At 38.3% G+C, this 15083-nt stretch overlaps 1 protein-coding gene across 7 annotated transcripts in view; it reads left to right on the forward strand.

Moving 5' to 3' along the window:
* pam (peptidylglycine alpha-amidating monooxygenase) overlaps nt 1–15083 on the forward strand; it is a 121949-nt gene that overhangs the window by 59932 nt on the left and 46934 nt on the right. For all 7 annotated transcript variants that reach the window (XM_015367036.2, XM_015367054.2, XM_015367021.2 and 4 more), the window contains 3 exons: nt 7905–7996; nt 8455–8538; nt 13662–13710. In XM_015367036.2, coding sequence (XP_015222522.2) covers nt 7905–7996; nt 8455–8538; nt 13662–13710 — 225 coding nt within the window. The remainder of the gene's footprint in view (nt 1–7904; nt 7997–8454; nt 8539–13661; nt 13711–15083) is intronic.

The following is a 15083-nucleotide window of genomic DNA, read 5'->3' on the forward strand; positions in this document are numbered from 1 at the left end:
TTATTAAATAGCAGTGAAAATGGTTTTTGTGTGAGTACATTGGTTTCTTTATCTATCATGATTTTGTGTAGATCAGGGATTGTCCAATCCTGGTCCTGGAGGGCCAGTGCGTGTAGGTTTTCATTCTAGCTTAGCTCTAAACAGTCATAATTAGGCCATCATTGGTTTAATAGGACCAAGTTAACAACAACAGCTGATTATTTTGGATTTTTATATCTAAGAGACTTAGAAAACCTAAAGGAAATCCAGCCCAGCACCAGTACTGGACACCTGTGGTGCAGATAGCTCACTGGGAGTTTTAAGCAAATATAATGCAAATGTGATAGAAAAACAATTGAGAAATACATTATTAATGATTTGCAATTCAAAATGATTGAAGTTTTTTTTTTGGCTGTAACCCACTTGGTTTTGGGAACTGATCCCTTGGCAATGTGGAGAGATCGCTGTAAGGCCTATGTAATGATCCAGAAGGTTTTCTGAACTGACAGTGGCTGTGGGGTTGGTAGAAGGGTTTAAGTGTGAGTAATGCGGGGACAGAAGGCCAAAGGACCTTCTGTTAATAAATTCAAGTTGAATTGTCCATGTTGTTAGAGTTTGTAATAGAAATAATGACAACCCAGCAGACTTCTTTAGAATACATAGAGAAACATGAACCAGAGGACACCGATAGAAACGATGTGGAAATGCACTTCAAACTGAGAACAGGAGGCAGTTCTTTACCCAAATGACTGTGGGAGCATGGAACAGACTGCAAGGGTGACATGGTCACACAGTGGTCAGCAAGCGCTAGGGCCCTGGAATCAGTTCCATCTGCGTGGAGTTTGCATGTTATCCCCATGTTCACGTGTGTTGCCACCAGGACCAAGTGTTCTAGCTTCCTCTCACTGTCCAAGGACATATTAGTACTGTAGGTTAATTGGCTTCTTGGAAAATTGGCCCTGGTTTGTAAGCATGTGTGTGTTCGTGTCTGTGTGTGCCCTTCTTTCAGAAAACCGCGGGATGAAATCTTTGAATTAATCAATTCTTGAATTGAATCAGTCGGCTGAGATCTACTGAACAGACTAGATGGGTTGAAAATAAGTTAAAAATACATGCAGTATGTAAGCTTTTTTCTTTAGAGTTGACATTGTTTAAATTGACACACAGTGTTCAGCAAAACACAGAATTACAGGTCTCACAATTTCAGGCATGGCACTGGGAGATAAATGAACTCCAGCTGATTTTTCCTCGGGCTGCTTTGCCTGGTTCGGCAGCACGACTCACCCTGTGATATCCTACCTGTCTGGAATGCTGAAGACCATAAGCGACTGTGAGAGTGTGGTCACATGACTCGAGGGCTGTGTTCCAGCTCTGAAGTGTGGAATCCCCTGAGTACAATCCGCTTGCTGGCACCCTTGAGATTTGCTGCCTTGTTGTGCTAAAAGAATGGGCAACTTTTTTTGGCTCATTGTGTTTATCTACAGATACCCCCCTCCCCCCCCCCCCAACCAACACCACCATTTATTTCCCCAAAGAGAGTCTGAAAAAGATTCATTTTACTCTAACTTAGACTGATTCATTGCTTATGTGGTCTTTCCAGAGTCAAAGCTCTCTGTTTCAATTTTACATTCTCAAAGTTTATTTTACTCAGAAACTCAGATTAAATGCATTTTGTTTTAAAGGGAAAATTCCTAAACAATCTTTGTCTTTATTCCAGCCATTTGTTTATAACCCTAGTTAAAGGTGTGTTTTACCAGTCTGTTTATTTATCTCAGTCTCAGCACACATGACACTGCTAATTTAATGCAATAAATGCCTTCTCTTATGTTTGTGAAAGTGTTCACATATTTATTTCTTTAACCATGACCAGAATTCCCAAAGTAGAAATGTATCTGTTTTCTAACCACTTTATCTAGTACAGGGTCATAAAAGTGCAGGAGCCTATCCCAACAAGCAGTGGTCGCATGGCAGGCTACAACATGAAGGGAATGCCAGTTCATCACAGGGCTGACACACAAACTTGCACTCACTCATACCGGGGCCAGTTTTCCCAGTACCAGCATGTCTTTGTACTGTGGGAGGAACCCAGAATGACCAGAGATAACCCCCATGAACATGGGGAGAACATACAAACTCCATGCAGACAGCAGCCCAGGAATTGAACCCAGAGCCCCAGTGCTGTGAAGCAGAAATGTTAACTACTGTGCCATCCCTTATTATTGTAATGTTTTCTTTTAAAATTGGCAGCTAGCTTCTAGGGCATTTCATAGATCAAATTGCTATGTCAGTTTCTCACAAGTCTCTAAACATAGGATGTTTCTTACCCATTTCCATGTTCAGAAAATTAATGCAATCCACAATAAAGAAAAGTATCTGTTATGAAATACTCTACATTTAACGGCAGAAAGAATTGACCACATACATGAAGGATTATATTTCTTGTCCTGTGCTGTTTTTGCAGACAGCTAATGTGTGTTGCTTCAGTGTTGTTTCACTTCACTGCAGAAAACCTCCATCAAGCTAGCAGAAATAAACTTGCACATTACCATAGCAACCTCAACAACGTCTTTAAAGAGCAGGAACTGACCCCAGGGAGATTACTTTATTTTTTTTGTTCCTTATCCAGGCCTTGTGATGAAGACAACAAAGAGATTACTATACAAATAAACCGTATGCTGCAAGGTTGTTTCCCATCATTGGGGGTGCATAGCCTAAGACTGTCTTTCAAATTCAGTTTCCGATTTCATAAAGATGTCAGTAATGTATACAGAGGGTGAAAATCAATACATGCTTATTTCAAGAATTTCAGAGATTATTGAATGAGGTAGGCATCATATCTCTTCTCTTTGAGAAAGACAGATCATTCCTCCCCCAGTGAGACTTGAGCATTGTGAAATGCAGTAGATATTAAAGGTATGAGTATTGTTTTCTATCTAAAAAGTCACATGGCATAATTCTCTCAAATAATGCCATCCATCAGAGTTGATTAATATTTGTATGCTTTTGGCAGCAGTATCACATAGCCATTTTTTAGTCATAATATTATTAAGCTGTTACTTTTTCTGATTTGTTGAACTTTAGATGAACATTATGTGAATGATTTCATTATTTTGAGTTCAGAATGTGGACCATTTGCATATATAAAAGGGAGATAATTTCATAAATCACTATATACAGTGCTGCGATGGACTGGCACCCCATCCAGGGTGTACCCTGCCTTGCGCTCATTATTTGCCGTGACTTTATACAGTGTGTGCTGAAATACGTTTGACCATGCATTATGTATTGTAGATGCTTAATACTTTATGCATCTGACCTTTTAAACTTCTAGTTTACTTATTCCTGCTTCAAAGGCTTCTCTGATGTCACAGCCATTACAGTATGGATTCCTTCACAGCTTCATTTCCATCAAAGCCAATTGATGTGTTTACTTTAGAAACACTCTTATATTTAGAATTTCTAGGACAAGTGTCTGTAGGGTCTTTTGCACCCTGTTTTTGATTAGACTCTTTTGATATACAGTGGGAAATAAAAGTAAAAAAAAAATATGCATTTTGCCTTTTAGGACTGTAAACTGATCAGAAATTCAACCTGCTGCTTATAGCAGCAGGCATCAGAGCATCACAGATGTATCAGTTTGGTTATCAAACGGGTCATTCCTTGCACATAAGCAGAACTGTCTGAAACAGTTTTCTTGGCCAGGTAATTGAAGCCCAAGTGCTGTGCTCCTTTAACAAGCATCTGGACGCAATTTTAAATTCACCTGGCTACTAAACTACCAAACAAGATGTTCAAGTAGGTAGCTTGATGATCATCAACCCAATTAGGAATTCCCAGACTCACGATCACATTCCATTGGTGCTTCCTTACCGCCCTAACACTCTTTGTAATGCCCAAGACCATTAATGACTACTTCCCCATTTTACAGGATCCCTCTACTGGTACCCTCTTTTCTGACTGCCCCATTATCTCATATTGCTGACCACCAAATCTGTGTGATCTTCTTCTTCACAGCTCCCTTGACTGCCCACAGCAAAAACAGAGGGGTTTCAGAAAGACATAAGAAACCAAAATTATCCTGAAACTAGGATCACGCCTTCCCCCTTCACTTAATGACAGACTCGTGTCCTTCTAATTCTCTCTAATTATTTGCCGGTTTTGACTTCAGCCTTTTTCAGTTCTCCCTGAGTGTCGATACTCCTTCTCTCCTGCTCTCCTCCTCCTCTCAGATACCCCATCTTTTGTTCTTGCATGCTGGTTTCCCTCTCTCCCTCACACCCGAAGAAGGGTCTGGAGCCAAACCATTGTGTCTGTTTTTTCTTCAGCATGGAATAAACCTTTGCCTCTTCCTTCCCAAAGAAGATGATATTTTAGCAGCTAAGATTTGGATAAGAGCCTCTTGGCAGGTCCCCCATAACCTGATAGTGTGGCACTGGAGGACCTACAGTACGCACATAAACCCTGTGTCATTGGCTTCCTGCTCCATATTTGTTGTAAAAGTGGGGAACGGGTAAACCTCAGTTGAGTCTTTGCCAACCTTTTTGTAAAAACCTTCCCACCCTAACATGGTTCATAACCTTAAATTCCAGCTTAAATTCCACTGTCCCCCTTTATGTAAACCTTAAGTGATGGGAGAACTGGCAAGTGCTTCTCCTGTCTGACCTTTAAGCACAAGGAAAAGCAAACAGTGCTTTACCCACATTAACATATGTGAGAGCAAATTCACCTTTCCCCTCTGGGAATCTAACTTGTTCCCCTGGTCTAATCATAACTCTGAAACTAGTCCGACAACAAGCTGATGAGACCATTAGCTCCATGTTCATTCCCTACTGTGTTAATAGGGAGACGTGATCAAAAACAGCCACAGCAGATCTTTCTCTCACCACCTCTGCTTTAACGTGACAGATGCATTCCTGTAAAACCAGGTGTTATGCAAAATCATGCAATAAAAATAATAGGGCTCATGGAAAAAAATACGGTTAGAGGCAGACCACTCAAAACCTAACCAAATGCCTAACCAAAGCTTTACCAAGTTTATTAGTTATCCTAATAAAAATGTTTATGCAGTTTAAACACATTAAATTTAAAGTGTAGCATTTAAGGAACTGTTCAGGCAGGCAGCAAGACATTTAGATAGCACAGGCACTCCATCAACCTGTTACCAGGAAACAGACACTAGAAACTCATCAGAACAAAACTTAAACACACAAGTGCAACAAAGAGAAAACATTCACCACTTTAGGGTGGGTTGTTTGCAATACTTGGGAAGCAAACGGGTAAACATCAACCAACCAAGTACAATTTCCTAAAAAAAACACAATTTACATTGCTAAGGTTAGCTAGCAGTCAGACTGCGGGCCTTACGAACATCTCCCGACAGTACCCCGCCAGTGTTTTCCAGCCTGCACCACGGTTCATACTAATTATCTGGGTGTGCTTCCGCAAGACAAGGGCGCTACAATAATAAAGAATTACCACGGTAAAAATTAGGACTTTACATTGAAAAAAATTGAAGTTCACCACCTGAAATTTTATCACCAGCAACGCCTCTTAGACACATTCTTGTCACCTTGTCCACTCATATTTACAGCAATGCAGATAATTTAGTGAAAATAGCATGAGAATTGAGGAGCACCTCCCAATTAGCACTTTCAAAACAAAGCACGTGAGACAACTGAGCATCATGTTCATATTCCTCTGTGGACCCCACGTTCATTTGTGTTACTCCACCATGCAAAACGTAAACATGTTGGGGATGAAATGAGTTTTGCATTATACAGACTTCTGTCCCCTGTTTACCAATTGTATATGAGCCAATTTGAGTTTTGGAAACTCACATAATAGCAGAGATCAGTGTACCTGTATTCTCCCTCTTAATGGTCTCTGAGCCGCATACCTGCAGCGCAAACTGCCATAGCTTGCTGAGGGAAACACCTGCCCTCTCACAAGGGCTGCATTGCCTTCTCACTTTTGCAGGCCTTCTTTTACTTCCATATGAGTGAATATAATAACAGAATAAAATCTTTTTATAGAAACACTCTTATGTGATTGATGCAAATGACCTTTCTGAAAATGAAATATAATGTCACTCTGCAAATTCAGAGTTTTGCAAAAGTTGTAAAATCATATTTCTTTCAGTTCTCTTTCTTCTGCCGTTTAACATCTAAATTAAAGCCAAGCCGTAATTAAAGATGGTGCAAGAGAACTTTGAGTAAGCCTTGATACCAGATACAAATAGTATTGTTTCCTTGACCTTTATTCAATAATTGTCTTTGAGGTGAATGTTTTTCCATTTCCAGAGGGAGCATGAAAACTTAAAAAGCTGCATATATTGGAGTGTCGTATCTTGCAGTAGTAGCTTTGTTGGCAGATTTTCATCCTGTTTTTGGCAGAGACAGGCATTTATTTGGCTGTGCTTGAGAAAGAGCAGTTGGTCTAATGTAGTTTAGTCTTAAGATTCGTTCCAGGGAGATGTGAATGATTAGTAAGCATATAGACAACAACTGTTGAGAGGCTTAGAGAAATCTGAAATAAAATGTGAAAATTAGCATTTCTCAACAGCAATAAGGTAACCAGATGCCCATGTGATTTGTGGATCAAATGCTGCAATATGTCAGTGTGAATCATGTAAGAATTGTAGGCAGTAGTTAATTCAAACCTGATAAACGCTTTTGTTCCATGATGGCGGTTCACTTGATAATTATACATGTACTTAGCAGCATTAGGAACTTAAAGGATAAGCATGAAAAAACACAACAGATAAGTGACTGTGTTCTGCCGTGACATCAAAGTGCCTAGTGCATCTGTAGATTATAAAAATTATATATTTATTAGCTAGTGGCTAATGTATTCACATCCCTGTGTTACATTAATTTAAACAGATGCCTGCTGAAATCAGATGTCTGCTTGAAGCTGATTAAAATGGTTCATTCCATTTATTTTATAATTTAGAAAAAAAACCCTACAGTATATTTTAAGTCACTGTTAATGCCCTAACTGCAATGTAAGTGTGACAAATGTGTACAGGAGGTGGTGCAGATTCAAGTATAAAAAACAGAATGAAGCCTCAATGGTAATTTCTTAAGATAGTTTCAAGGATTTGGTGTCAACAAGAAATTGGAGACATAAAGTGCACCTCTGTGATGCTATAGACATGTTTATCTTTTTCCAAAGAACAAAACAGAATAATAATAATACTTTTATCAATTACAGGTCACATTAATTTAGTTTTTATTAGAAATGTAGAGTAAGTACAGTGCATAAGATGTGCAATATATAAGTTTACATGTAATATATATTATATACAGTATTAATATTTCCCACACAGTGTAGTCCATAAAATAATCTTATTCATTTTTAATTGTATATAGATTAAGTAAAATCATAATTAAATGTATCAAGAAAAATGTATGAATATGTATTTTGCAATATGTGAAAGTCAGATTCAAATTTCCTATAAAACTGCAATTTATCCTCTGAATTTCCTGTGTACCTTGACCCTTATTGAGATCTGGATTTCTGTGTCTTACTCTACATTTTCAAACTAACAGGTAATTGATTCAAGATTAATAAAACAGATCAGATTTTGTTCTTAACCTCATGGTTGATACGATTTGCTTTTGGGTCTCTTAAAACATTATAATCGTTTTGTATTTAATTGAGATGCCCCTGTGTTTGAAACACTGGCAAGCAAAACATTTTAACTGCAAAAATCTTTGCCTTTTCTCCTTTGGAAAGAAATTCTTTCCAATGTAATTTGTGGCATAGCAGGAGATTTCAAAATTCCAAAGTCGATTCTAAGTCTTTGCTTGAAAGGCTTTGGTCATGAATGTGACGGATCATAACAATTGTCAGAGAGATCATTAATTCTGTTAGTAATTATGAAGCATGTAAGAAATAGTTTAACCCTTTGTTCTTTCCCTTAGGGACTGTGGTGGCGTGCAGGGAACATGTGAAGATACAGCTAATATTATATATGCCTGGGCAAAAAACGCACCACCTACAAAATTACCTCGAGGTAGTGCTTCACTTTTCTTCCAAGTATATAAATGCTTTCGTTTCTCAACAAAAGCTGGAATATGCTATGAACATTTCATATGGATGACTGAGGATTATGGCTAATAGAGGATTAGACAGGTTTCTCCAGTACAGAAGAGATAAAAGTGGAATAGGAACCATATAGTGGTTAAAACCTCAGATGTATAGTGAGACAATGTTGTCTTTACTCTTGTTACATCTTGACAGAGCCATAACAATCTAACCATCTCCATCACAGTGTTAATACACACAATAAACAGTAGATAAATTGTTTAATGTAGTTCTCTGGTCTTTTTATTAGTTTGTTTGTTTTCTTATTCCTACACAGCACTTTTTATTGCAGTGGAAGTAATGAAAATGTATCAGTTGCCATCTTTGAAATGCATACTCACAAAAACCTTTAGAAGTGTGCTGAAAACTTTCTTCCATTTTTTGTAGATGTTGGATTTAAAGTTGGTGGTGACAGCGGTATAACTTATTTTGTGCTACAGATCCATTATGGAGATGTTAGAGCCTTCAGAGGTAAGTGTGAAACAAATATTAAAACGAAGGAATGTTAAGACATTTGTAAACAGCATTATTGGTGCTTCTGCTTTAGTGAGAAGGGAGAGGTTTTCTTGCAGGTTAAAGTAATTAGAAGAATGAAACTGCAACCAATTTTATATCAATTGGGAGTGCACCTTAGTCTGACTTTTTAGAATTGTTTTCGTATTTAACCATTGTTTCACTAATCTGAGGTAATAGCTCAGAATTTTAAAACATTTAAAATATCATTTTAATTTTCATGCTTGATTTTTTCTTCTGATGTCACTGAATGTTTGATCTTGAAATTGAGTCTTTGTGTTGAATTCTGTAGCTGAGGAAGTATAATAATGATGTATAATTTAACTGTAAAACAAGTGTATCTGAGCCATACTGTATAACTCACACAAATCGAACTTCGGTACTATATGAAACCATATTAATAACCTTTTAAAATACACTTAACTTTTTAAAATAAAATCCCAATACAAAACATGAATTCTCCTCTTCCTAATTTGTTTTATTAGTAAACTTTGACAAATACTTTGAGCATTGTGTGTCAGACATCATTCAAAATGGATAAGGCTGCTTTTACTTCTTGTGAATAAATTGCAGTTTCATTTTTTGTATGTATCAACTTAATATTTACAGGAATTTCACTGAATCTTTTTTATTAATAGTTGTACTACACTAGTGTTGGTAAATGTAACGGACACCCTGCTTGTCACTGGCATGAGCACCATGGCAGTCTTTCATCGGCTATTCATAACCCGTTACTCGTGGTTTCTGAGCTAAGCAAATTTTAATTTTAGCATTTTCTTCTATGGTCCTATTTGCTTCACTGCTCCTGGAGACTAACCCAAAATCTACTTACTACAACTCAGAGCTACACTAACTTCAGGACTGGACACCCAACCTTCAGTGACACCACAAACTTCACAGGGTATTAAAGGAAGTTTTGTTAACCCATAAACATAACCACAAGCTATAACCATAAACCAGAGGCCACAAATAAAACCATAAACCTTAAACATCAGTCCGTATCTGGAAACTGTTGTTTCTATATCCATTAACTGGAGTTTTCACTTTTGTATAAACTTCTCCAGGATTATTGATAAACATGTTTCCCCAGCACGAGGCTAAGATCAGGGCCTCTTTTCCTTGACAACTGATTATCAGGAGTTCTTCCAGACATCATTCTAAATGTGAGGGCTTACACAATGCAGGGATACCTTGCCCGATCAGTGGACTATAAACTCAAGGCTTCCATCTCAGCTGCTGCTGAGTTTCCTCCTTAGGGGGGTTCCACGATGGAATTCCTCCTTAAGGCTAATTCACACCAAAAGTGTTTCTCAAGTGTTTTTTAGTCGTCCATCTCTGGTCCGACTCATGGAACAGATACGCTTCCATTTTAACCAATGTTCCAATCCACACCGGCTCTGCGAGATGTGTGTCTCACATCCGTCCCCTCTGTCCTCTAGTGTTTTTTTTATGCTCCAAATCTATTTTTTTCCACTTGCGTGTGGCGCAAGCCCCATTGAGATCCAGTCAAATCACACAAAACTCACACTTTCTATACCCTGTGAACTATATAAGCATAATCTACAACAATATTATGATCCTGCTGGCCAAGAGTGGTCCATTGATACAGGGCAACTTTTCACTTTGTTGTCACCACCACAATAACTAGCTGATGTCATGGGTAAAATATTGTGGTGTGGTTGTTTAGACACAATAAACAGAGATCTGTTGATTGTTCACCCGCTCGCGTTGGGTTTTAGTCAACTACACTGTGTTGTAATTGCAGGTAGTCCAACTTCGTCTGTTTTTCTCTCTCTCAAATGTTCCATTGACTTTCCCATGTTTGAACACAGAACACAACTGTCGGAGTTGGTGTGGATTGGACAGATGGTTGCTTACGCTACGCTTTCGCTGCACTGACGTGTCACTTCTGGTGTGAATTCGGGGTTAGGGGAGCAGTCTCTCTGTCTCAGTCAGCCAGACAACCCAAACCCCCTCCAGGATAACCATATCCTCTTTAGGGGGAGAGAAAACCCTCTTAACCTTAAACAGAATCTTTAACAAGATATACCTGTATAACCTTAATCTTTAACCAGTAGTAACCTTAACCGCTAATAACCACTAGTAGCAGCAGGCACAGCAGCAGTTAGATCTGCTCCCTACTGTACTTTACCAATCTTCTCAGTTGCTAATGGGAAAACCTTAAAGGCCAACCTAGCTGACAAGAGGGTTCCATACAAATTAAAGGCCAAGACCAAAACTCCTAACCTTTTTGGAGTTAACCCATTGGGGAGAGCTAACTGTTGCCCTTACCCTGCCAGCCCCTCTTCCATAATGAGGTGAACTGGATCATCAGAGAATGTTCTGTGGGTCGTAGTTAGGATAGATGGTTGATGGTAGAAGCACTGTTGGCTCTCCTGAGGGATGAGTATAACCAGTTGTTTCTTCATCTAAAGTGTCAACTTTTGCAACTGGGAGACACCACTGATGTTACTGGGAACTTTCTCTTTGTGCATCTGTGTCCATTTGTTTTTGTTGCTATCACTAACGACATAAAGAGAACATCTAATGAGGGACAGCTGCAGCAGTGTGTTGTACTGCTCCCACATGCAGATGTGTGCAGATAAATCTTTCCAAATATCCCTTTATAACACAACTATTAAACCTTAATGTGGTTCTCCTGAAGTCCCTTCCAAACAAAACTACTGAAGTTGTAGCTTTCTTTCTAGTATCTGCTTGTATATTTAAATAGATTTAAACACCATGATTTGTGCAAAAATCTTGGTGCAGTCTATTGAGCATTTTAGCCGCACTCTGGTATTGTACCATACCATACATGATTCCTAAATAAAGTGAAGACTGTTTATGATGTGCAACTGCACAAGTTTAATAGTGAGCACTTCATAGAAAATGTACAGTGTTCTGTGATGTTGGAAGGTTGAAAGGTTACCTCACATTTTTGTGGCATACTAGATTTCACTTTTGTGTTTAATGTGATGCTACTGATCTGTTAAATCAAGTGGAACTTCAGAAGGGGGTTTTCAGAGCTTTTTTGTTCCTAGGCAGAATGTGCACCTAATTTAAAATGTAAAGATTAAGGTTTTATACAAGTATGAAGAGATTATTTCAGCTACAGAGGGGAATACTGTAGGTGTGTATAGTTCTGTTTTTTTTAATTTGGAGAGAGAACAGTCGGAGCTAATTTTGAAAATGAGTTTTAGAACAGACCCCTGCAAGGATTTCTGGAATCATGTATTTTGCTAGAGCAATAAATACTGTTTTAAGGTTGCAAAAAGTTACATGCTTGATGGGGGTTGGATGAGCTGTCACCACATCAGAGGAGCATGACAAGTATGTGTGCCTAATAGCATGTTAAGTGACAGAACAGAGCTTCTCGGTGAAAACCCCTGACAAGTTGCATCTTGAATACCGTCATGGGAAAGATGGATAACCCTTCATTTTTATCATTTTGATTAATAGCAAATCTTAACATTTCTCAGGAGATGGCCTGAAAATGTCTTAACTTGTTTTTGGACCTAATGATAATGTGAGATTTCTCATGTGGACTTGTAAAGAATTCCAAAATGCTTTCTATTCTGTTTTTTTCTTCTCTGAGACAGTAATGACAAAGCACTATCAGTCGAGCAGAAATGAATTTACAGTAGAAGAAATCTATTTTAGATGCCAAGTACTTTTTTGGCAGATTTTAATTCATTCACAACTCTGAGTAATGAAACCCTTTTGTTTATCGGCAGAGCAAGTATATTGCTGGCATTTGTAACACATTCTCCTTTTATAGCCCTGCCAATAAGTCAAAGCAATGCCCCAGGGAAGTGGCGGTAGCCTCTACAGGCAAAATGATCAATTCAGCATTTTTTGTAGACTAATCTTAGACTTTTCAAAGCTCTGCCTGTGCCTGCGTTCATCTGCTATGGATTTTGAAGTGGACTGCTGGCTGACTCATCCACAACATCACATACAGTTTGCTAGCCCATTATATGGCCTCTGAAATAAGATGCAGCCAATTGATGGACAAAAAGATCAATTCCTTCATTTAACAGCTTTCTGTCATTAGTATTGTGCAGAAGAAAGCCATAAACATCTTTAAAATACATTTAATACAATTGTTGTAACTAGAGGGAGAGGGAGGATGTCAGCATTACATAAGCAAACTATAAATGATTTCAGTCATTTTCAAATCTCTCCCCGTTTTAGAGGACTTGATATGTGCACTAATATCTTACATTCATCATACTTTATAATGATTTTCTCTCACCTTACAAAATGTGCAGGCAAACTGTTTTCTATGTTGTTGGAAAATTTTACAGGAATAGTCTACAGGATGATATTGTCTGCATGTAACTTAGGATTTATCCTTTTACCATTCTTAACTGAATGACAAGAAACAAATAAGCGAATGATGGAAACAAGGCACATGTGATTGTAATCTATAATGGCTATGCACAGAACAATAAAACCTGGTCTTATAATTAGTATTTGAAGAATGAAGGTGTCGCTCGCTGCCTACAGTTGCCACGGGTAACTGCAGCATTCTCATGAGTGCTCACATTTCAACCGAGCCCATGAGGACCAGGTCATGCCACCTGTATGCAAGTCCCCCTCCCTTTCAATCAGAGATCCAGTCATCCAATCGTCCCCCCAATCAGTCACTGCATTTGAACAGGAAACGCCGCTGATTCCGTGCTCTGACATTGAGCTATCAGGAGAAGTGCAATTCCCTGCCTGTTTCAGGAAACTGTCTTTGTCAGACTAAGACGCCAAAAGTCCAAAACACGTTTCGTTCGGCTTCCAGACACTCCACGCTCAATTTGAGACACGGTCAATTTAGATGCGTCCCTGTCCTGTCAGCAGCAGCACAGCAGGCTCCCCTGTCCTCCTTTATTCTCTTGGATTCCAGTCAGCCTCACTGCGTCCGGCTTCCCAGACAGTCATCCACCTGCATCAACCTGAAACAGTAGCTGTCAGACAATCTGCACCTGTCAGTGCACTCCAGCCAGCTGCAGCACAACACAGTGTACAGTAATTAAAACATGATTATGTGTGAAATCTTTGAGGTTACCTGTTCTTATCCCTGTTTTCAGATGACCACAGAGACTGCTCTGGAGTTACATTAAGAATGACGTCTAAACCGTAAGTATCAAGTGACTCATCATAAGGTCTTATCTGAAGTTTAGGCAAAGAGATAGAATGAACACAAAAATGTTACAGTTATGTATACTTTAAGCATCGTGCAAAGTAGAATAAAAAAGAAAAGTGAAAAAAAATCTCAAAATAACAAAGCTCACCAAAACACTGAGGAAAAAAATGTGAATGTAGTTGGGAAACATAAGAATGAATACGAGTGGAGGCCATTTTTCCCATCAAAAATTTTATATTTGCTTATCCAGCTGACTCTTGAAAGAAGCCAGGTTACAACCTTTGACCATGGGTTCCCAATCCTGGTCCTTGGAACCAAAACACCTTTTAGTTTTTGTTTCACCTGAGCACTGAATTAAATAATTGAACCCCTTAATAGACCTCGTAATGTTTTTATTTTGTACTATTTAATTGCTTTCCATTTCTGATTATGTAGGAGGTTGCCTTTTACTACTTCTGTAGTTCTTGAGCAACTTAACATTTCCACACTTTTCAGTAGAAAATAGACTTTTGAAAAAGTAGAAAAAGTTTTGAAAACATCAGACAACTCGCTGGTACAGTTAAGGATTCATTTAAGTAAAGAGCTGAGCTGCAATGAAAACCGGCAGGTTGTGGGTCCCCACTATGATTAGGAACCCCTCTCTACCATAATAATGCTGGGCAGCCAGCTTGTATAAAAAGGCCTCCTGTTTCCAGTTTAAAATCCTCTTCTGTCTAGGTTCCCTGCAGGAAGGAGGAAAATAGATCTCCTTTCCTATAATTTGCAGCATTTAGCAATAGTGTGGCAGACATGCACTGCAAGGTATTGTAAATGTTGTATAAAAATATAAAAGCGCAGTGGAATATTACATGTCAAAATATTAAAAGAATAATTTATATGCACATTTAATTAACTATATTTCAATTTGCGTGTCCTATTACATGTGTCCCATCTGATTTTCTGCTTTTAATTTATTAGCAAGTTTGATTGTTTGCTGTACTTTTTTGGACCAAGTCTTTTCCCTGTTTTTTTTGTAATTTGAAAAAGAAACATGAATAAAAAATGAAAGAGAAAAACCAGTTATAATTAACTGGGTATGTGCAGACAAAAATGGGTAAGAGGTTCTCCTTCAACACATTTGTTAGCATATTTGAGAAGGGAGCACTGATGTGAATTTGACACAAAAAGTGTATAATCACTACCATAATTAGATTTTGTGTATAATTAAATGATAGTAGTCAGTGTGACTAGATACTGTTTATTAGTATTATTACCACTGAACCACTGAAGCTGACTGTCACTTTGTTTCATTTGCTCTCAATGCACAACGCATCACAAACAAAATACAGTGTCATATTATGGGAGTACTGTTAACATGGCAAAATGA

This window comes from Lepisosteus oculatus, chromosome 3 (assembly GCF_040954835.1).
Source record: "Lepisosteus oculatus isolate fLepOcu1 chromosome 3, fLepOcu1.hap2, whole genome shotgun sequence".
Classification (NCBI taxonomy): Eukaryota; Metazoa; Chordata; class Actinopteri; order Semionotiformes; family Lepisosteidae; genus Lepisosteus; species Lepisosteus oculatus.